Raw genomic sequence first — 23520 nt, forward strand, 5'->3', positions numbered from 1 at the left:
TTGAACTGAAATTAATACTCAATTCACCATCACGTATTGCATGTGTGTTATGTTTGATGTATGTGGTTCCTCATGGCTTAGAGTTAGTTGTTCAAGCAATTGCCTTGTCACATCATGTTTGACTTAAATGGGCTCTATGATATTACACCTGATACTTGCCTGTAGATTGCATAAAGCTTTTTGTGAGTGGTAATGACCCCAAGGTAAAACGATCTTCTAATCTCTGTCTGTTTTCCATGTGCGGTGCAAAGATGTTATGACAAATATACCACATCAGTTCTAACAGACTTTTTTAACAAAAAAGGCTTTGCCAAACTTCACAGGCAAGCGTCAAATATGTACTTTAATTTACAGAATTTTTATGAAACAGTGGTTGGTAGCACATCTTAAACGTCTTATCAGTAAACAACTAACGTTTCTGTGATCAACCTCTGCACATTTCAATACTACATTCTACAGAAAGCATGCAAATTTGGCTAGCTTTGGCTGTTTTAATTAATTTGGAAACCCTCATCAATACATTGGAAGAGGCTATGCATTTAAGATATACTCTAAGAAATATATGAAACAATCCAAATATGTTTGTGTTTTAAGTAATAATGTAAACTGCTTAAATTATTAAGGGGTAGTAAAAATATTTTTTAAAAAACTGTAAGAATATTGTGTCATAAAAAATGTGATTTCCATTTATTTGATTATTAAAGGATTCTATAGAACAGATGACAGTCCTCATCCTGGACAGAACAAATCTCATAGGTTTTCTAGATTTTTACCCTTAAATCATCTAAATAAAAATCTGAAATAGTGTTAGAGTGATGAGTTATGTATCTTATGTGAAAATAAGTACTTTAGAGATCATTGGGAAGAGTGGTCTGAGTATCTCTCATTCTGTACATCAAGGACCAGATCTACATAAATAAACCAAATTACTTGCTTAATTAATAACTAAGTGCACCCCATCTTTAAAAAGAGGATCATAAACACACTAAGGAAACCCACACAGAAAAAAATGTTACAGTGTTTGTAAAAGCCCAATAATCTGCTGAAAATGGTATAAATGTCTCTCTAAAAGTGCTTAACAACATTATCAGCATTCTCTTGTGGAAAGACTCTAGACCTTGCTTGTCAGACTTAAACGTCTAATGAAATGGAAGTGTAGACATACTGTATAGCTTAGTTTATGGTATCCAGCTGAAAAACATGGATACTTTGGGCCAAGGAACATGAAATATGGGACCACTGAGATCTGGGCAAAACTACTTTGGTCAGAAAGAACTGTTATGAAGTGAGTAAATAGTCTGCAGATGAGTAATAAAAATATTGGCCTATTTCCCCCACAGATTCATGTAAAAGGCTCTTACAACAATTATATCACAAAGGTATGAAGATTAATTATAGGCAATTTAAAATACAAGGTTTTGTACCCTGTTTTTTTCTAATCTTTGGTTGTTCTAAAACCAGTTATTTCATAGAAACCTGCTGTTATTTCACTTTTATGCCAACATACCTTCTCCTATGTGACTCTTGAGATTTAAGTTTGAGTTTTTTGTCCATTGTTCTCTGCTGGCATTCCACCCTGTGTCATTCCTTGAAGTGTGTCACTGTTTAAGAACTTAACAACAGTTACAAATGAGAGGAAGTCATTTATTTGAACAAAATAGTCTGTATGGTAGTTAGTAGCTAATTGATTAAAAGATTTCAAACAGGCATTTCGTGAAAGAAGCCAGGGTAATGATTTCAACAACATGATTGGGTTGATTGTCCTTTGGGTAAATAAGTGTTTCCTGTTTTCAGGTTTATTTGCACTTCATATACAGTATTTTACACTTTTGTCTTATGGTTCAACCCAGTCCACTGGGTTGAGGATTTTGCATACTTGAGTCAAGTTCCTTTGCAATCTTCTCTGTTCAAGACTAAAATTCACTGTACTCCTTTAATGCTTATTTTCAGGCTGTGTTTTCTTTGCAGAGTCTGGATAAAATATTTCCTCTGAGCTTTTAGCTTAAATTACTTTTTTTGCCTAATGCTATAATGTTTTATCTCCCTCTCCCCTGCTTCTAAAGAGCTGTCTGCTCTGACACTGTTAAGACAAGAGACCATAAAATATAAAATTCTGGCATGCAGTGTTGGGCCTGTTTAAACATTGCCCTAAAACATGCAACCGGTCATTGTGATAATCTCCTCCCACACAAGATTACACAGCGGCACTAACTGTACTGTTGACCATAGCAGTCAGAAAAACATTTTTTTTTTCCTTGAGAGCAAAAAACTTCAATCTTCAGTCAAGGAAATGATCTTCAGCACTGTCATTGAGGTGCTCTGACATAGAGGTTAGCAGTGACTTCAAACGACTGATTTGTACTGTAGATCCCTTGCCTCTGAAACACAACGAAGTCACAAAGCTACCAGCTCTTTTGTATTGTATGAGCCTGGTTTTTGAGCTACTCTCCAGCTTTCCCTAGGCTTGTCACCATTTCTGCTGTTTAAATCCTTTTTGCATCTTAAAGTCACACGAACTGCCATTATGTCTAACAATCTTGAATCCTTGTTTTTTTTGAAAGTTTAACAAATCTATAAACCTACCCCAAGAGCCTCTCCACGTTTTTGTATTAAGGAAAACAAATTTAACCAAGGGTATAAGACTGAAGGTGGTATGGTAACCCACTGAACACTGATAGCCATTTACACGGCTCAGCTGCACTGTAAATGGAGCAAGGAGGGTAAATACCCACCAGGTATGAGAACACTAACCAATATTCCCCACAGTCCCTTATGCATGGTTTATTAGCTGCACTAAATAAAAAAAATGACATGGTTCTTGCCATTTTGCTCTGCAGCTGTATTTTGCTATTGCTGAATTAATCGTATGTGACTCTTGTGAACAATGCGCTTTAAATTCTGACTCTTTGGTAAACCTTTTCTTCACCCTGTTTTGCAGCTTGATGATGTGGGAGACTCAGCCTTTCCCTCCGGTCCCATCCAGCCCCAGTGGTTCCACACACTGCAGGTGAGGAGGCTGCGGGTCCAAAGGACAAGAAGCAACAGTGACCCGCTGGGAGGGAAGAGCTTTGAGCAAGAGTTCCAATGGGTGAGGAATTTCTTTCACTGTCACACTCTGCTGCAGACCCATGCTTTAAACTTACAGTATAACATACTGTAAGATACTACAACATAACATATAACATAACACAAAACATAATAGTATATAACATACAATATATAACATATAACATACCCTATAACATATAACAGGCAGTGACATCAGCACATTCCATGTCGTATTTTACTTGAATGCCAAATGGGGAATATCTTATAAACTTCTCCTGGGTTCAGATATTTATTAGTGATATAAAGGGTAGGGTTAGAGTGTTATCACAGGACATAGGATTTAAGGTTGTTGTTTGTTTTAAAAGTAATTCAGCATTTAGATACTGTTTTGTTAAACATTTAGCCTGTTAAGTCAAATTGTATAGTGAATTTGCAGCCATTATTTTAAATGTCCACCTATTATACAGTATTAATAGATAATTAATAGATTGTTAAGATTCTCCCTATTACTGTACATTACTAAAGATACACACCTATTTATGACCTATATGCACCTGTCTATTACACCTATTTGTTACTAAAGGCTTGCAGAAAAACAGAATGTAACTATTTTAGCACGAAATAGGTAACATAAATATAACTTGTTCAGTTCTTGAGAGTGCGTGTTAGACATTTTGAAAAGCTTCATAATAAATCTAAAATATAGTATATAGTACTTAGAAGGCATTAGTGGCTCATGCTGAAATTCTTAATATCACTCCAAAAATTCCAGTCCAGATGTTTGGAATTTACTGTACCCATAAGGTTATGGTATAAAAGAGCAATTGTGTGAGAATAAATAAAAATAATTGTTTCATTTAGCCATATGAGTAGACGCTGAGCTGATAAAAATGCCATGTCACAGGAATGTCAGGATTAAAAGAAAAGTGTAATTACATGACTGTGCTTGTACCTAAGGCCTTGTCAAATTCACAGGGGTTCCGGATCTGACTGACCCCATTTCCCTCTGATCCCTGAGGGTGTCAATCAAGTCATTCTCTCAGACTGATCTGAAGACCGTAAAACAGCCAACCACTTGCTGACTAGTAAATTTTTCGCTAATAAAGAGCGATGGAGTATTACAAAAAAGAAGAGACAGATTCAGTTTATTGCAGTTCATCTGCCTTTCAATATATCAGATTTATAAGGTCACAATTATTACTTGCTGTATGACGGCATTTTATCCTAAACCAGTATTTAACATGCTGATCGCTTCATTAGTCTTTACAATGGTTTCACTGTAGTGGTTTGATCAACAACTTGAGTTTTGGGCTAAAATGAAATGAGAGTAAACAAATCTAATTCACTAGAGAAATCTTGTGAGAATAGTTCATATCAAAATAGTTCTGAATGGGTTTAAACAGACAAGAGGGTGTGTTGAAATCTGATGTAGTAATAGCAAAGGCTGGTGGGTTATTATAAGATGACAAGATAAACTTCTTAATCTGGTAACAAACACTTATTTCAAGGTTTTTGTAGACACCCTTGGGGCAGAATAGAAGCATTTAAAAATGATTTAAATGGTATTATGAAACAGGGAAAGGAATCAATAGGAGAGCACATAATGTACATTTTTTGTCAATGAAGCTTATGTGAGCATACTGTAAGTATAGAGAATTAAATATATATTGTTTGTTCATGTATTACTTTTGAAAAGTATAACTCCAAGGATAGTTCAACATCCATATTAACAACAAGGGTGACGTTTTACATTTAAGTCAAAATACAACAAACTGGAAGTCTTATGTAAACTGTGCCTGCCAGCCTTCAAAACACAGCTGCAGTTTTTATAAGAGGATTAAAAAAATTACCAATGAGAGAAAGGCTCATGTTCCAACTTTCAGTACTCCCTGGGTTTCACTGTTGCCTGAGGGCTCAGTAGTCAGGTATTAAAATGAAGAAAGTACATGCTTTATTTTGTTTTCATTTCAGCAACTGATTGAGTGTTTGATGATGTTAAGGTGTGAATAATGTAAAATAGAAGTAGTTGAATAAATCAATATATCAAAATTAGCTTACTCCATGTTCAGATGATTTACTTCCAGTGCAAAGCTTCTTTAATCCAAAAACAGATGCTATTTTACTGCTTCCACAAAATTCTGCATACTTTCTGAAGAGGAAGTATTATATATTATATAATATATATTATTAAATATGCTGTACATACTGTATTCAGCAGTAGACTAATATACCGTATGCATCTTTTAGCATCCAACATAACAAATGTATGAATCCTGCTGTGTTTTGAATGGCAGGGTTGTCAATGGTGGGAGTTGGGGGGAGAGGTGATCGTTGTGGGTGTGTTACTGTCAGCTGGCTTTGTGAAAAAAAGACATTCCAGCCTCCTCCGGGAGACCATGAACATCACTGTAGCTTCACTATAGGCAACCCACTTCAGGCAATCTGACAACCGAGTGAAAATTAGTCATGATGATTTTCTCCACTTGGTGATTTCTGTCTAAGATTCTAAGATAATGAACTTGATGGCCTCTGTGAGTGATTTCTGTGAAAAGGGCTCGTGTAACTTAGTTTCTACAGAATGGGAGCTGCAATACCCAGGGAACAATAAGCTTAAGCAACAGAAAAATACAATGGATTAAAATTAATAAGTGAATATTATTGTTTCTGTATCTTCTTCCTCTTTTGCTTTCATACTCCTTGATATTTTGTCCTTAATGGTGGTTCTCAATGGTTTATATATACACAATTGGGTCAGTTCCTGCAACTGCATTTTGAGTATCGTTGCTGCTGAGAGACACCACTAGTGCTATGAATGACACTTTTACTGTAGCTTGTTGTGAATGTTCAAGTATTAATGAGAAGTGATGCTAAGAGCACTGTTGATGTTTTTCATTCACAATGCTAATTTGTTCTCTACACGGATAGATTTTCATATTTATCAAAAAGGGCCCCGGAACACTGTTTTCCAAAAGATAATGCAATGTCATTTGGCAGTGTGGTTCTCTAGAAACCAGGGAATGAGAATGGTCTTGTTGTAAAGGACTTTGTCATGGGCCTCAGCCTTCCACAGAGGGCTGCTGATTAGACCCTGTGCGGTGCGGTGTAACCCGAGGCAACGAGGAAGCGGACATCAGGGAAAACACACTAGGGTTTATTCGTGAAGGTAGTGCTCAGCAACAGCAGGTGCTCTGGTGAACAGGGGGTAAGTCAGGGCGCAGTCCAATAATCCTAAACCAGGCGATCCATCCAGCCACACAGACACAGGGAAATCAGGAACAATCCAAGAACAGACGGGGCCTGGTCCTGCAGAACCCCGGACTCAGATGCCTCTGGCAAGGCCTGTGCCCTTAGACGACTCTGCGGCCTGGGTATAGGTGGGCCTCTGGACACCCGTGTCCTAACGCTGAGCCCTGAGCATCGGAAGCTCTAGGTTTTATAGATCAACACTGATTCTTAACACCTGGGAATAATACAGCAATCAAACTAGGACTCGAAAATTTGGAGCGCTAAAAAAAAGGATGCTAAGCGCTAACAGACTTAGTCTGAAGGAAGTGATAATAACTGTGACTGAGAAACCGTTGTAAATATCTGAATGACGTGTGCATTCTTTTCCCTGTTTCATAAGGATGCCACGTTGTTACCATTTTGTAATGTCCACGTTCCTGTGGTTCCTGTGTGTGTCATACCCTCTGCTGGAAACAGTGACAGAGACCGCTGTTCACTAACGAACACAAGTCCCTTCCTTGGAGTCTTGTTCTTGTACTGGAATACTGCTGGCTCTCATTAGCATAATCAAGAATAGAGGAGAAATTAGAATAGAGGAGGAAATGCTTTATTTTCTGGAGAGGGTGATAAGGCCAAGGCAATATTTAAATTCTCAAAAAAAGCACTGCTTGGTTTCTTAAATAGTGTACTGAGAAATAAAAGAAACACTGAGCAAAAGCTTGAGTTGAGAAGTTTGGATCACCTCCAGTGTTACAGATTAGAGGAACCCACGAGGTTTCAGCACATTTGGTAGTTAGTAGTTAAATGATCTTAGAATCTCCTCCAGCTGTTTCTCGAAAGACTCCAGGGAATCAGCTTCACAACATGCACAGATAGATTATTCCATGCTTCTGTATTTCTCTGCATGATGAAGTTTCTCCTGTTCTCACTTTTGAAGTTTCCTGGGTGGTTTTTGTCAATGCTATTGATGACTTTGAGTACTTGAGTCATTTCCCCTCATAGTTTTCTTAGTTTAAGTTCGTTTAGCTTGTCATTATAGGACATTCCTCTTGTCTGGATTGTTCTTTTATTAATTGATTCCAAAAGAGTAGTATTTTTTAGCAAATGTGATCTTAATGAGCTCTTACTGGTGCACTATTTAACATCACATCTTTTGATTTACCCTTTTTACCATATATCCTCGCATTCTGTTTGTGTTTTGAATTGCTTCTCCACACTGTATAGAAGATGTATATATGTCCTATGACTTTTTCATAGGCAGCCTCTTCTAGCTCAGGGTGTCCTATTTTGTATTTAGGGTGTATTTGTACTACTTACAGTACATGCAAAAATTCCTGCACTTGTCTGCTTATCTTATAACCCTCACTGCTCCTTTTAGATTATTGGAGATTCACCGCATGTGTGCTTTTGCGCCATTTTCAGAGAACTGGCCTTAAGTTTGGCACAGCCACATCCTACCTGAACCTGGAGAAGCTCGGAGAAGGATCCTATGCCACCGTGTACAAAGGGATCAGCCGGTGAGTTGGGAACGGGCTTGATCATGACTTTACGTCTGAGTTAGCAGGTTAACCTCCTATTGAGCGTTCATGGTGTGCACACAGAGCCCAGTCATTCCATACATCCCTCCATCCATACTGGATATTTTCCAATGGGGAAGCCAGAGCCTATCCCTACAAGCAACAGGCACAAGACAGGGTACACACTGGACAGGATGCCAGTCCATCACAGGGCACACACACACACACACACACACACACACACACACACACACACACACCAGGGCCAGTTTGCCCAGTAGCAACATAAACAACCAGTATGTCTTTGGATTATGGGAGGAAACACAGAGCACCTGGAATAAATCCATGCAAACCCACAGCCAACAACACATCTTCATGCATATGTACATTACATCCTTGTTGCAAAAGCTGGCAATGTGCAGTGCATTCTCTAACATGAAAAGGATAGCACTCACACTAATAATCTGGCCATCTAAATGCATTTGGTCATTCCTTGTGTGAAGTAAACAGCTCCTACTGAATCGTTGCCTCACATGCTGCTGTTGTTTATCAATAGACTATGTAAATAATATACTGGGGTAGCCTGACATTAGAGTTCACACTCTTCATCACATCATACCAAGGCTCTCCAATTTCTAAAGCCTGGAACCACGTAACTATGATCAATTAAACAGGTGGTGTTGAACTGACATAGGTTCGATTAAATAATTTATAGATCATTTGGAACAAAAATCAGAGTGCCATGTAGATGTGAAGGACTAGTATTTTCCTTTTTTGACACTTTACTTGCTTAGTGGCTTAAGCAAATGACAGATGATTAAGGTGACCTATAGTATTAGAATCATTAGAATGGAGCTCTCCAGGACTCCAGGACTGAACACACCTAACTTATTGTGTGAGTCTTCACATCAGTGTGACTGCTTGAGTCTGAAAATTACCTGTACTTAGATGGACAGATGTAACAGTGGAGGACACTTGCGTGGCTTACCGGACATTTAAAGCCTATTTATAATCTCACGATCCGTATTAACTAGAATTCATCTTTTAGAATAAACGGCCACCTGGTTGCACTGAAGGTAATCCGAATGAAGACAGAAGAAGGGGTACCCTTCACAGCCATTCGAGAAGGTAAGCGCTTTCAAGTGATTAGATTATTGCAGATTACAAAAAACTATTTTTTCTGTAAACTGAGCTTCACACAAACTCCCTGCCTAGCTCTGTGTTTTTATAGGGTGTGACTTCAGGCATACACATGCACCCTATACTTTCTCTTTAATGATAACAAAGAGCACAAAAAATATAAATACAACAAAATCCATAGAATAAACATGGTTCTACCACTACCTGGGGCTTTTGAGTGGACAATGACTTCTGTCCACTCACCCTTTTTCTAACTGCTTCTTCCAGTTGTTGGTTCTGGGGAGCAACAGGTTCAAGGCAGGGGACACACTGGATGAGATGCCTGTCCATCACAGAGCAGACACTCAGACCAGGGACAATTTTCCCTGAAACCAATTAATTTACCAGTGCGTCTTGGGGCTGTGGGAGGAAACCAGGGCACGCAGAGGAAACCCACATGAACACAAGAAGAATAGACAAACTCCACACAGTTATCACCCCAGGGCCCACATGGCTGTAAGGCAGCAATGCTGACCGCTGTACCACAGTGTTGCACAAGAAACGACTCATGCTCCTGAATTAAGATGAATGAAAGGAACTACTGTATGAATGCAATAATAGCATCTCTGATTCTTCCACTTTATATTGCCTTAATACAAATGCTTCATTTGTATAGTGGTGTTCCTGCCTGTTATACACGCCAGTGTTTTATATTCGTGTCTTTGAATACTGTGTACAATTTCAGATGCTGTAAAAAAGATTCTGGTACTCTGATATCATTTCTGAGAAGAGCATTCCAGGGCTTAAAGAGCAGATCTGAAACTGAAACGACAACAAGAGGAACCAGACACAAGCATTCAAAACCCTCAAAGGCTCCGACAATCTGAATTAACACAAACCAGAAGTCACCAGCAGAAACCGCTTGGAAGTGCAACTAAGTCTGTGAACAGGAGACTGTTCTTTACATGAAGGCTCATGGGAGTAATAAACGAGCTATCGTGGTGCTGTGGCTAAGGATCTGTGCCTGTGGCTGGAAGGTTGCCGGTTCAAATCCTGCAGCTGGCAGAGAAATCCTACTCTGTTGGGCCCCTGAGCAAGGCCCTTAACCCCAACTGCTCCAGGGGCGCTGTACAATGGCTGACCCTCTGCTCTGACCCCCAGCTTCTCTCCCTGTCTGTGTGTCTCATGGAGAGCAAGCTAGGGTATGAATTCCTAATGCAAGAAATTGTGTATGGCTAATAAAGTGATCTTATCTTTCTGAAGCTGAAATTCAGGTTTCTTTCAGGAAACGACAGGGTGAGATGCTGGGATCAGATAGTCACTAACTACCCAATGGGCAAGATGGGCCTTACCTTTCGGTTTCTTATGTCCTTAAATGGGTTGAAGGAGGTGTATGATGATATATTCATAAAGTCAGCCAGTTCTGTCAATGACACACTTGCTGCTTTTACATTTCAGCGTCCCTGCTAAAGGGCCTAAAACACTCCAACATTGTTCTCCTCCACGACATCATCCACACGCGGGAGTCCCTCACTTTTGTCTTCGAGTATGTGGTGAGTGCTTTTGTGTCAGCCATTGCTTGGCTCACTCTTACTTCTTTTGGACCAGGATTTTAAAGTAACGGAAATACAGCTTTTTAAAACAAAAAAGATCTTTTTTTAAATGGGGCAGAAAGATTTTAGCTAGACCATGATTGCAGTTCGTTAGGTAAATATTGCATTAAAATAAAGCCAGCAAATTATTCGTTGTTTCAAAACAAATGATTTACTGTATGTGACTGACAGATTTCTAGTTAGCACTGTGGAAAATGTAAGCACTGTAAGCTTCATTGCATGACATAATCATGGCTAATTCAAGTAAGTAATGTACTAAAATGCTGTAATTGTGAACTAAAGATATGACTTGATATTCCTCTTATGTGCTTTTGCTTCTAGTATACAACTGTTAATTAACTCTATTGTATGGCCCTTATTATCTTATCCATTGATAAAATAGCAACACTTGGTCCATTTCCAGGAATCTTTTACATCTTTTCACACAGATTCTAATAATAATAATAATAATAATAATAATAATAAAAAATGTACAAAGGATAGTACTATGTTTGGCTCAATTTAAAGTGAGCTTTTATCTGATATACTGTATAGTTGATGCTTACTTTAGATTCTGGATGCCATTTATATTGTAAAACAATGGAAATAATGTGTGATCATATTTCATGTGATACAAACATGCCAATCATCAGTGTTATTGTATCTGCTGTTTTTTTTTGTGGTGAAACAAGAGATCAATTTCAATTCTGAGGATAGAACTATTACTATTACAATGTAAGAGAACAGATTTCTACCCCATATATTTTTTCTTAACTCAATTTCTGCATGGAATGTAAAATTATTGAACTATGCCATTTTAGACTTCAGGTCCCAGACACCTATAACTATTTGTGTGAAGATGTATCAGTTCAAGAAAACGGAATATTAAATAATTTGCAATGGGTTTTGATTTAAAAGTATATTCCGTTCATCTGGAACAACCTTGCCTTTCAATTAAAAAGTGATATACTGTACTCATCTTCTATTAATTCAATATTTAACGAAACTTTTAATCAATCAATATGGTGTCTTTATCTTATTAGTTTCTTTACAGTATATAAAATAACAGAAAAAAATGTTAAGATAACTTGAAAATCCTAACCCTAACCCTAGCTAAGGGGTTGGGAGGTTAGGGTTAGGGTTCAGTTTTCCTTCAAGGAATCAATGCCACCTTCTACTCATTTCCGTGGAAAATATACTTCAGCAAAAGAAGCTAACAGTCAGAACTGACATAGCAACCTTCCCAAATCCAAGAGAATGCATCATCAACGCTCAAATTCTGTTTTAAATCAAGTACTCTGAGAGTGGAAATCTCATGTTAAATGGTGTTGTCAATGAGGAGTGTTGTAGGCCAAACTAGGGTAAGAGTGAGGAATACCCAATAAATTCTCAGTTTATATGGTAGTATGCCTCTGGATTGAACACCAAATGCAGGAGTATGAGAGCTTTATTGACTTTCTTTCAAATTTTTTTTATAGGAGCAGTATAGACCAAATTCCCTGTTAGGCCGATGCTGTGTATATAGCCATACATAGAGTGATAGAAAAAAAATGTGAAGATATCTTGGAAACTCTATCATTTCTACATATCATTTCTGACCTGAATTACAGCCATGCCATTAGAAATTGTCTATGTTTTAGGGAATCCTAACCCTAACCCTAGCTAAGGGGGTGGGAGGTTAGGGTTAGGGATCAGTTTTCCTTCAAGGAATCAATGCTACCTTCTACTCATTTCCGTGGAAAATATACTTCAGCAAATGAAGCTAACAGTCAGAACTGACATAGCAACCTTCCCAAATCCAAGAGAATGCATCATCAATGCTCAAATTCTGTTTTAAGTCAAGTATTCTGAGAGTGGAAATCTCATGTTAAATGGTGTTGTCAATGAGGAGTGTTTTGGGCCAAACTAGGGTAAGAGTGAGGAATACCTAATAAATTCTCAGTTTATATGGAAGTATGCCTCTGGATTGAACACCAAATGCAGGAGTATGAGAGCTTTATTGACTTTCTTTCAAACTTTTGCTATAGGAGCAGTATAGACCAAATTCCCTGTTAGGCCGATGCTGTGTATATAGCCATACATAGAGTGATAGAAAAAAAATGTGAAGATATCTTGGAAACTCTATCATTTCTACATATCATTTCTGACCTGAATTACAGCCGTGCCATTAGAAATTGTCTATGTTTTAGGGAATCCTAACCCTAACCCTAGCTAAGGGGTTGGGAGGTTAGGGTTAGGGATCAGTTTTCCTTCAAGGAATCAATGCTACCTTCTACTCATTTCCGTGGAAAATATACTTCAGCAAATGAAGCTAACAGTCAGAACTGACATAGCAACCTTCCCAAATCCAAGAGAATGCATCATCAACGCTCAAATTCTGTTTTAGGTCAAGTACTCTGAGAGTGGAAATCTCATGTTAAATGGTGTTGTCAATGAGGAGTGTTTTGGTCCAAACTAGGGTAAGAGTGAGGAATACCCAATAAATTCTCAGTTTATATGGTAGTATGCCTCTGGATTGAACACCAAATGCAGGAGTATGAGAGCTTTATTGACTTTCTTTCAAACTTTTGCTATAGGAGCAGTATAGACCAAATTCCCTGTTAGGCCGATGCTGTGTATATAGCCATACATAGAGTGATAGAAAAAAATGTGAAGATATCTTGGAAACTCTATCATTTCTACATATCATTTCTGACCTGAATTACAGCCATGCCATTAGAAATTGTCTATGTTTTAGGGAATCCTAACCCTAACCCTAGCTAAGGGGTTGGGAGGTTAGGGTTAGGGATCAGTTTTCCTTCAAGGAATCAATGCCACCTTCTACTCATTTCCGTGGAAAATATACTTCAGCAAATGAAGCTAACAGTCAGAACTGACATAGCAACCTTCCCAAATCCAAGAGAATGCATCATCAACGGTCAAATTCTGTTTTAGGTTAAGTACTCTGAGAGTGGAAATCTCATGTTAAATGGTGTTGTCAATGAGGAGTGTTTTGGGCCAAACTAGGGTAAGAGTGAGGAATACCCAATAAATTCTCAGTTTATATGGTAGTATGCCTCTGGATTGAACACCAAATGCAGGAGTATGAGAGCTTTATTGACTTTCTTTCAAACTTTTTTTATAGGAGCAGTATAGACCAAATTCCCTGTTAGGCCGATGCTGTGTATATAGCCATACATAGAGTGATAGAAAAAAAATGTGAAGATATCTTGGAAACTCTATCATTTCTACATATCATTTCTGACCTGAAGTACAGCTATGCCATTAGAAATTGTCTATGTTTTACGGATTCCTAACCCTAACCCTAGCTAAGGGGTTGGGAGGTTAGGGTTAGGGATCAGTTTTCCTTCAAGGAATCAATGCCACCTTCTACTCATTTCCGTGGAAAATATACTTCAGCAAATGAAGCTAACAGTCAGAACTGACATAGCAACCTTCCCAAATCCAAGAGAATGCATCATCAACGCTCAAATTCTGTTTTAAGTCAAGTATTCTGAGAGTGGAAATCTCATGTTAAATGGTGTTGTCAATGAGGAGTGTTTTGGGCCAAACTAGGGTAAGAGTGAGGAATACCTAATAAATTCTCAGTTTATATGGAAGTATGCCTCTGGATTGAACACCAAATGCAGGAGTATGAGAGCTTTATTGACTTTCTTTCAAACTTTTGCTATAGGAGCAGTATAGACCAAATTCCCTGTTAGGCCGATGCTGTGTATATAGCCATACATAGAGTGATAGAAAAAAAATGTGAAGATATCTTGGAAACTCTATCATTTCTACATATCATTTCTGACCTGAATTACAGCCGTGCCATTAGAAATTGTCTATGTTTTAGGGAATCCTAACCCTAACCCTAGCTAAGGGGTTGGGAGGTTAGGGTTAGGGATCAGTTTTCCTTCAAGGAATCAATGCTACCTTCTACTCATTTCCGTGGAAAATATACTTCAGCAAATGAAGCTAACAGTCAGAACTGACATAGCAACCTTCCCAAATCCAAGAGAATGCATCATCAACGCTCAAATTCTTTTTTAAGTCAAGTACTCTGAGAGTGGAAATCTCATGTTAAATGGTGTTGTCAATGAGGAGTGTTTTGGTCCAAACTAGGGTAAGAGTGAGGAATACCCAATAAATTCTCAGTTTATATGGTAGTATGCCTCTGGATTGAACACCAAATGCAGGAGTATGAGAGCTTTATTGACTTTCTTTCAAACTTTTGCTATAGGAGCAGTATAGACCAAATTCCCTGTTAGGCCGATGCTGTGTATATAGCCATACATAGAGTGATAGAAAAAAATGTGAAGATATCTTGGAAACTCTATCATTTCTACATATCATTTCTGACCTGAATTACAGCCATGCCATTAGAAATAGTCTATGTTTTAGGGAATCCTAACCCTAACCCTAGCTAAGGGGTTGGGAGGTTAGGGTTAGGGATCAGTTTTCCTTCAAGGAATCAATGCTACCTTCTACTCATTTCCGTGGAAAATATACTTCAGCAAATGAAGCTAACAGTCAGAACTGACATAGCAACCTTCCCAAATCCAAGAGAATGCATCATCAACGCTCAAATTCTGTTTTAGGTCAAGTACTCTGAGAGTGGAAATCTCATGTTAAATGGTGTTGTCAATGAGGAGTGTTTTGGTCCAAACTAGGGTAAGAGTGAGGAATACCCAATAAATTCTCAGTTTATATGGTAGTATGCCTCTGGATTGAACACCAAATGCAGGAGTATGAGAGCTTTATTGACTTTCTTTCAAACTTTTGCTATAGGAGCAGTATAGACCAAATTCCCTGTTAGGCCGATGCTGTGTATATAGCCATACATAGAGTGATAGAAAAAAATGTGAAGATATCTTGGAAACTCTATCATTTCTACATATCATTTCTGACCTGAATTACAGCCATGCCATTAGAAATTGTCTATGTTTTAGGGAATCCTAACCCTAACCCTAGCTAAGGGGTTGGGAGGTTAGGGTTAGGGATCAGTTTTCCTTCAAGGAATCAATGCCACCTTCTACTCATTTCCGTGGAAAATATACTTCAGCAAATGAAGCTAACAGTCAGAACTGACATAGCAACCTTCCCAAATCCAAGAGAATGCATCATCAACGCTCAAATTCTGTTTTAGGTCAAGTACTCTGAGAGTGGAAATCTCATGTTAAATGGTGTTGTCAATGTGGAGTGTTTTGGGCCAAACTAGGGTAAGAGTGAGGAATACCCAATAAATTCTCAGTTTATATGGTAGTATGCCTCTGGATTGAACACCAAATGCAGGAGTATGAGAGCTTTATTGACTTTCTTTCAAACTTTTTTTATAGGAGCAGTATAGACCAAATTCCCTGTTAGGCCGATGCTGTGTATATAGCCATACATAGAGTGATAGAAAAAAAATGTGAAGATATCTTGGAAACTCTATCATTTCTACATATCATTTCTGACCTGAATTACAGCTATGCCATTAGAAATTGTCTATGTTTTACGGATTCCTAACCCTAACCCTAGCTAAGGGGTTGGGAGGTTAGGGTTAGGGATCAGTTTTCCTTCAAGGAATCAATGCCACCTTCTACTCATTTCCGTGGAAAATATACTTCAGCAAATGAAGCTAACAGTCAGAACTGACATAGCAACCTTCCCAAATCCAAGAGAATGCATCATCAACGCTCAAATTCTGTTTTAGGTCAAGTACTCTGAGAGTGGAAATCTCATGTTAAATGGTGTTGTCAATGAGGAGTGTTTTGGGCCAAACTAGGGTAAGAGTGAGGAATACCCAATAAATTCTCAGTTTATATGGAAGTATGCCTCTGGATTGAACACCAAATGCAGGAGTATGAGAGCTTTATTGACTTTCTTTCAAACTTTTGCTATAGGAGCAGTATAGACCAAATTCCCTGTTAGGCCGATGCTGTGTATATAGCCATACATAGAGTGATAGAAAAAAAATGTGAAGATATCTTGGAAACTCTATCATTTCTACATATCATTTCTGACCTGAATTACAGCCGTGCCATTAGAAATTGTCTATGTTTTAGGGAATCCTAACCCTAACCCTAGCTTAGGGGTTGGGAGGTTAGGGTTAGGGATCAGTTTTCCTTCAAGGAATCAATGCTACCTTCTACTCATTTCCGTGGAAAATATACTTCAGCAAATGAAGCTAACAGTCAGAACTGACATAGCAACCTTCCCAAATCCAAGAGAATGCATCATCAACGCTCAAATTCTGTTTTAGGTCAAGTACTCTGAGAGTGGAAATCTCATGTTAAATGGTGTTGTCAATGAGGAGTGTTTTGGTCCAAACTAGGGTAAGAGTGAGGAATACCCAATAAATTCTCAGTTTATATGGTAGTATGCCTCTGGATTGAACACCAAATGCAGGAGTATGAGAGCTTTATTGACTTTCTTTCAAACTTTTGCTATAGGAGCAGTATAGACCAAATTCCCTGTTAGGCCGATGCTGTGTATATAGCCATACATAGAGTGATAGAAAAAAATGTGAAGATATCTTGGAAACTCTATCATTTCTACATATCATTTCTGACCTGAATTACAGCCATGCCATTAGAAATTGTCTATGTTTTAGGGAATCCTAACCCTAACCCTAGCTAAGGGGTTGGGAGGTTAGGGTTAGGGATCAGTTTTCCTTCAAGGAATCAATGCCACCTTCTACTCATTTCCGTGGAAAATATACTTCAGCAAATGAAGCTAACAGTCAGAACTGACATAGCAACCTTCCCAAATCCAAGAGAATGCATCATCAACGCTCAAATTCTGTTTTAGGTCAAGTACTCTGAGAGTGGAAATCTCATGTTAAATGGTGTTGTCAATGAGGAGTGTTTTGGTCCAAACTAGGGTAAGAGTGAGGAATACCCAATAAATTCTCAGTTTATATGGTAGTATGCCTCTGGATTGAACACCAAATGCAGGAGTATGAGAGCTTTATTGACTTTCTTTCAAACTTTTGCTATAGGAGCAGTATAGACCAAATTCCCTGTTAGGCCGATGCTGTGTATATAGCCATACATAGAGTGATAGAAAAAAAATGTGAAGATATCTTGGAAACTCTATCATTTCTACATATCATTTCTGACCTGAATTACAGCCGTGCCATTAGAAATTGTCTATGTTTTAGGGAATCCTAACCCTAACCCTAGCTTAGGGGTTGGGAGGTTAGGGTTAGGGATCAGTTTTCCTTCAAGGAATCAATGCTACCTTCTACTCATTTCCGTGGAAAATATACTTCAGCAAATGAAGCTAACAGTCAGAACTGACATAGCAACCTTCCCAAATCCAAGAGAATGCATCATCAACGCTCAAATTCTGTTTTAGGTCAAGTACTCTGAGAGTGGAAATCTCATGTTAAATGGTGTTGTCAATGAGGAGTGTTTTGGTCCAAACTAGGGTAAGAGTGAGGAATACCCAATAAATTCTCAGTTTATATGGTAGTATGCCTCTGGATTGAACACCAAATGCAGGAGTATGAGAGCTTTATTGACTTTCTTTCAAACTTTTGCTATAGGAGCAGTATAGACCAAATTCCCTGTTAGGCCGATGCTGTGTATATAGCCATACATAGAGTGATAGAAAAAAATGTGAAGATATCTTGGAAACTCTATCATTTCTACATATCATTTCTGACCTGAATTACAGCCATGCCATTAGAAATTGTCTATGTTTTAGGGAATCCTAACCCTAACCCTAGCTAAGGGGTTGGGAGGTTAGGGTTAGGGATCAGTTTTCCTTCAAGGAATCAATGCCACCTTCTACTCATTTCCGTGGAAAATATACTTCAGCAAATGAAGCTAACAGTCAGAACTGACATAGCAACCTTCCCAAATCCAAGAGAATGCATCATCAACGCTCAAATTCTGTTTTAGGTTAAGTACTCTGAGAGTGGAAATCTCATGTTAAATGGTGTTGTCAATGAGGAGTGTTTTGGTCCAAACTAGGGTAAGAGTGAGGAATACCCAATAAATTCTCAGTTTATATGGTAGTATGCCTCTGGATTGAACACCAAATGCAGGAGTATGAGAGCTTTATTGACTTTCTTTCAAACTTTTTTTATAGGAGCAGTATAGACCAAATTCCCTGTTAGGCCGATGCTGTGTATATAGCCATACATAGAGTGATAGAAAAAAAATGTGAAGATATCTTGGAAACTCTATCATTTCTACATATCATTTCTGACCTGAAGTACAGCTATGCCATTAGAAATTGTCTATGTTTTACGGATTCCTAACCCTAACCCTAGCTAAGGGGTTGGGAGGTTAGGGTTAGGGATCAGTTTTCCTTCAAGGAATCAATGCCACCTTCTACTCATTTCCGTGGAAAATATACTTCAGCAAATGAAGCTAACAGTCAGAACTGACATAGCAACCTTCCCAAATCCAAGAGAATGCATCATCAATGCTCAAATTCTGTTTTAAGTCAAGTATTCTGAGAGTGGAAATCTCATGTTAAATGGTGTTGTCAATGAGGAGTGTTTTGGTCCAAACTAGGGTAAGAGTGAGGAATACCCAATAAATTCTCAGTTTATATGGTAGTATGCCTCTGGATTGAACACCAAATGCAGGAGTATGAGAGCTTTATTGACTTTCTTTCAAACTTTTGCTATAGGAGCAGTATAGACCAAATTCCCTGTTAGGCCGATGCTGTGTATATAGCCATACATAGAGTGATAGAAAAAAATGTGAAGATATCTTGGAAACTCTATCATTTCTACATATCATTTCTGACCTGAATTACAGCCATGCCATTAGAAATTGTCTATGTTTTAGGGAATCCTAACCCTAACCCTAGCTAAGGGGTTGGGAGGTTAGGGTTAGGGATCAGTTTTCCTTCAAGGAATCAATGCCACCTTCTACTCATTTCCGTGGAAAATATACTTCAGCAAATGAAGCTAACAGTCAGAACTGACATAGCAACCTTCCCAAATCCAAGAGAATGCATCATCAACGCTCAAATTCTGTTTTAGGTTAAGTACTCTGAGAGTGGAAATCTCATGTTAAATGGTGTTGTCAATGAGGAGTGTTTTGGGCCAAACTAGGGTAAGAGTGAGGAATACCCAATAAATTCTCAGTTTATATGGTAGTATGCCTCTGGATTGAACACCAAATGCAGGAGTATGAGAGCTTTATTGACTTTCTTTCAAACTTTTGCTATAGGAGCAGTATAGACCAAATTCCCTGTTAGGCCGATGCTGTGTATATAGCCATACATAGAGTGATAGAAAAAAAATGTGAAGATATCTTGGAAACTCTATCATTTCTACATATCATTTCTGACCTGAATTACAGCCATGCCATTAGAAATTGTCTATGTTTTAGGGAATCCTAACCCTAACCCTAGCTTAGGGGTTGGGAGGTTAGGGTTAGGGATCAGTTTTCCTTCAAGGAATCAATGCCACCTTCTACTCATTTCCGTGGAAAATATACTTCAGCAAATGAAGCTAACAGTCAGAACTGACATAGCAACCTTCCCAAATCCAAGAGAATGCATAATCAACGCTCAAATTCTGTTTTAAGTCAAGTATTCTGAGAGTGGAAATCTCATGTTAAATGGTGTTGTCAATGAGGAGTGTTTTGGGCCAAACTAGGGTAAGATTGAGGAATACCCAATAAATTCTCAGTTTATATGGAAGTATGCCTCTGGATTGAACACCAAATGCAGGAGTATGAGAGCTTTATTGACTTTCTTTCAAACTTTTGCTATAGGAGCAGTATAGACCAAATTCCCTGTTAGGCCGATGCTGTGTATATAGCCATACATAGAGTGATAGAAAAAAAATGTGAAGATATCTTGGAAACTCTATCATTTCTACATATCATTTCTGACCTGAATTACAGCCGTGCCATTAGAAATTGTCTATGTTTTAGGGAATCCTAACCCTAACCCTAGCTAAGGGGTTGGGAGGTTAGGGTTAGGGATCAGTTTTCCTTCAAGGAATCAATGCTACCTTCTACTCATTTCCGTGGAAAATATACTTCAGCAAATGAAGCTAACAGTCAGAACTGACATAGCAACCTTCCCAAATCCAAGAGAATGCATCATCAACGCTCAAATTCTGTTTTAGGTCAAGTACTCTGAGAGTGGAAATCTCATGTTAAATGGTGTTGTCAATGAGGAGTGTTTTGGTCCAAACTAGGGTAAGAGTGAGGAATACCCAATAAATTCTCAGTTTATATGGTAGTATGCCTCTGGATTGAACACCAAATGCAGGAGTATGAGAGCTTTATTGACTTTCTTTCAAACTTTTGCTATAGGAGCAGTATAGACCAAATTCCCTGTTAGGCCGATGCTGTGTATATAGCCATACATAGAGTGATAGAAAAAAATGTGAAGATATCTTGGAAACTCTATCATTTCTACATATCATTTCTGACCTGAATTACAGCCATGCCATTAGAAATTGTCTATGTTTTAGGGAATCCTAACCCTAACCCTAGCTAAGGGGTTGGGAGGTTAGGGTTAGGGATCAGTTTTCCTTCAAGGAATCAATGCCACCTTCTACTCATTTCCGTGGAAAATATACTTCAGCAAATGAAGCTAACAGTCAGAACTGACATAGCAACCTTCCCAAATCCAAGAGAATGCATCATCAACGCTCAAATTCTGTTTTAGGTCAAGTACTCTGAGAGTGGAAATCTCATGTTAAATGGTGTTGTCAATGAGGAGTGTTTTGGTCCAAACTAGGGTAAGAGTGAGGAATACCCAATAAATTCTCAGTTTATATGGTAGTATGCCTCTGGATTGAACACCAAATGCAGGAGTATGAGAGCTTTATTGACTTTCTTTCAAACTTTTGCTATAGGAGCAGTATAGACCAAATTCCCTGTTAGGCCGATGCTGTGTATATAGCCATACATAGAGTGATAGAAAAAAAATGTGAAGATATCTTGGAAACTCTATCATTTCTACATATCATTTCTGACCTGAATTACAGCCATGCCATTAGAAATTGTCTATGTTTTAGAGAATCCTAACCCTAACCCTAGCTAAGGGGTTGGGAGGTTAGGGTTAGGGATCAGTTTTCCTTCAAGGAATCAATGCCACCTTCTACTCATTTCCATGGAAAATATACTTCAGCAAATGAAGCTAACAGTCAGAACTGACATAGCAACCTTCCCAAATCCAAGAGAATGCATCATCAACGCTCAAATTCTGTTTTAAGTCAAGTATTCTGAGAGTGGCAATCTCAAGGTAAATGGTGTTGTCAATGAGGAGTGTTTTGGGCCAAACTAGGGTAAGAGTGAGGAATACCCAATAAATTCTCAGTTTATATGGAAGTATGCCTCTGGATTGAACACCAAATGCAGGAGTATGAGAGCTTTATTGACTTTCTTTCAAACTTTTGCTATAGGAGCAGTATAGACCAAATTCCCTGTTAGGCCGATGCTGTGTATATAGCCATACATAGAGTGATAGAAAAAAAATGTGAAGATATCTTGGAAACTCTATCATTTCTACATATCATTTCTGACCTGAATTACAGCCATGCCATTAGAAATTGTCTATGTTTTAGGGAATCCTAACCCTAACCCTAGCTTAGGGGTTGGGAGGTTAGGGTTAGGGATCAGTTTTCCTTCAAGGAATCAATGCCACCTTCTACTCATTTCCGTGGAAAATATACTTCAGCAAATGAAGCTAACAGTCAGAACTGACATAGCAACCTTCCCAAATCCAAGAGAATCCATAATCAACGCTCAAATTCTGTTTTAAGTCAAGTATTCTGAGAGTGGAAATCTCATGTTAAATGGTGTTGTCAATGAGGAGTGTTTTGGGCCAAACTAGGGTAAGAGTGAGGAATACCCAATAAATTCTCAGTTTATATGGAAGTATGCCTCTGGATTGAACACCAAATGCAGGAGTATGAGAGCTTTATTGACTTTCTTTCAAACTTTTGCTATAGGAGCAGTATAGACCAAATTCCCTGTTAGGCCGATGCTGTGTATATAGCCATACATAGAGTGATAGAAAAAAAATGTGAAGATATCTTGGAAACTCTATCATTTCTACATATCATTTCTGACCTGAATTACAGCCGTGCCATTAGAAATTGTCTATGTTTTAGGGAATCCTAACCCTAACCCTAGCTAAGGGGTTGGGAGGTTAGGGTTAGGGATCAGTTTTCCTTCAAGGAATCAATGCTACCTTCTACTCATTTCCGTGGAAAATATACTTCAGCAAATGAAGCTAACAGTCAGAACTGACATAGCAACCTTCCCAAATCCAAGAGAATGCATCATCAACGCTCAAATTCTGTTTTAGGTCAAGTACTCTGAGAGTGGAAATCTCATGTTAAATGGTGTTGTCAATGAGGAGTGTTTTGGGCCAAACTAGGGTAAGAGTGAGGAATACCCAATAAATTCTCAGTTTATATGGTAGTATGCCTCTGGATTGAACACCAAATGCAGGAGTATGAGAGCTTTATTGACTTTCTTTCAAACTTTTGCTATAGGAGCAGTATAGACCAAATTCCCTGTTAGGCCGATGCTGTGTATATAGCCATACATAGAGTGATAGAAAAAAAATGTGAAGATATCTTGGAAACTCTATCATTTCTACATATCATTTCTGACCTGAATTACAGCCATGCCATTAGAAATTGTCTATGTTTTAGGGAATCCTAACCCTAACCCTAGCTTAGGGGTTGGGAGGTTAGGGTTAGGGATCAGTTTTCCTTCAAGGAATCAATGCCACCTTCTACTCATTTCCGTGGAAAATATACTTCAGCAAATGAAGCTAACAGTCAGAACTGACATAGCAACCTTCCCAAATCCAAGAGAATGCATCATCAACGCTCAAATTCTGTTTTAGGTCAAGTACTCTGAGAGTGGAAATCTCATGTTAAATGGTGTTGTCAATGAGGAGTGTTTTGGTCCAAACTAGGGTAAGAGTGAGGAATACCCAATAAATTCTCAGTTTATATGGTAGTATGCCTCTGGATTGAACACCAAATGCAGGAGTATGAGAGCTTTATTGACTTTCTTTCAAACTTTTGCTATAGGAGCAGTATAGACCAAATT

General features: G+C 38.3%; 1 protein-coding gene across 1 annotated transcript in view; it reads left to right on the forward strand.

Annotated features, from left to right (window-relative positions):
• The window catches only part of cdk15 (cyclin dependent kinase 15), a 152167-nt gene that overhangs the window by 15110 nt on the left and 113537 nt on the right, over positions 1-23520 (forward strand). Inside the window, exons 3-6 of the mRNA XM_088930527.1 lie at positions 2939-3088; positions 7696-7790; positions 8839-8918; positions 10368-10462. Coding sequence (XP_088786653.1) covers positions 2939-3088; positions 7696-7790; positions 8839-8918; positions 10368-10462 — 420 coding nt within the window. The remainder of the gene's footprint in view (positions 1-2938; positions 3089-7695; positions 7791-8838; positions 8919-10367; positions 10463-23520) is intronic.

This window comes from Atractosteus spatula, chromosome 13 (genome assembly GCF_055471065.1).
Source record: "Atractosteus spatula isolate fAtrSpa1 chromosome 13, fAtrSpa1.hap1, whole genome shotgun sequence".
NCBI classification, from domain to species: Eukaryota; Metazoa; Chordata; class Actinopteri; order Semionotiformes; family Lepisosteidae; genus Atractosteus; species Atractosteus spatula.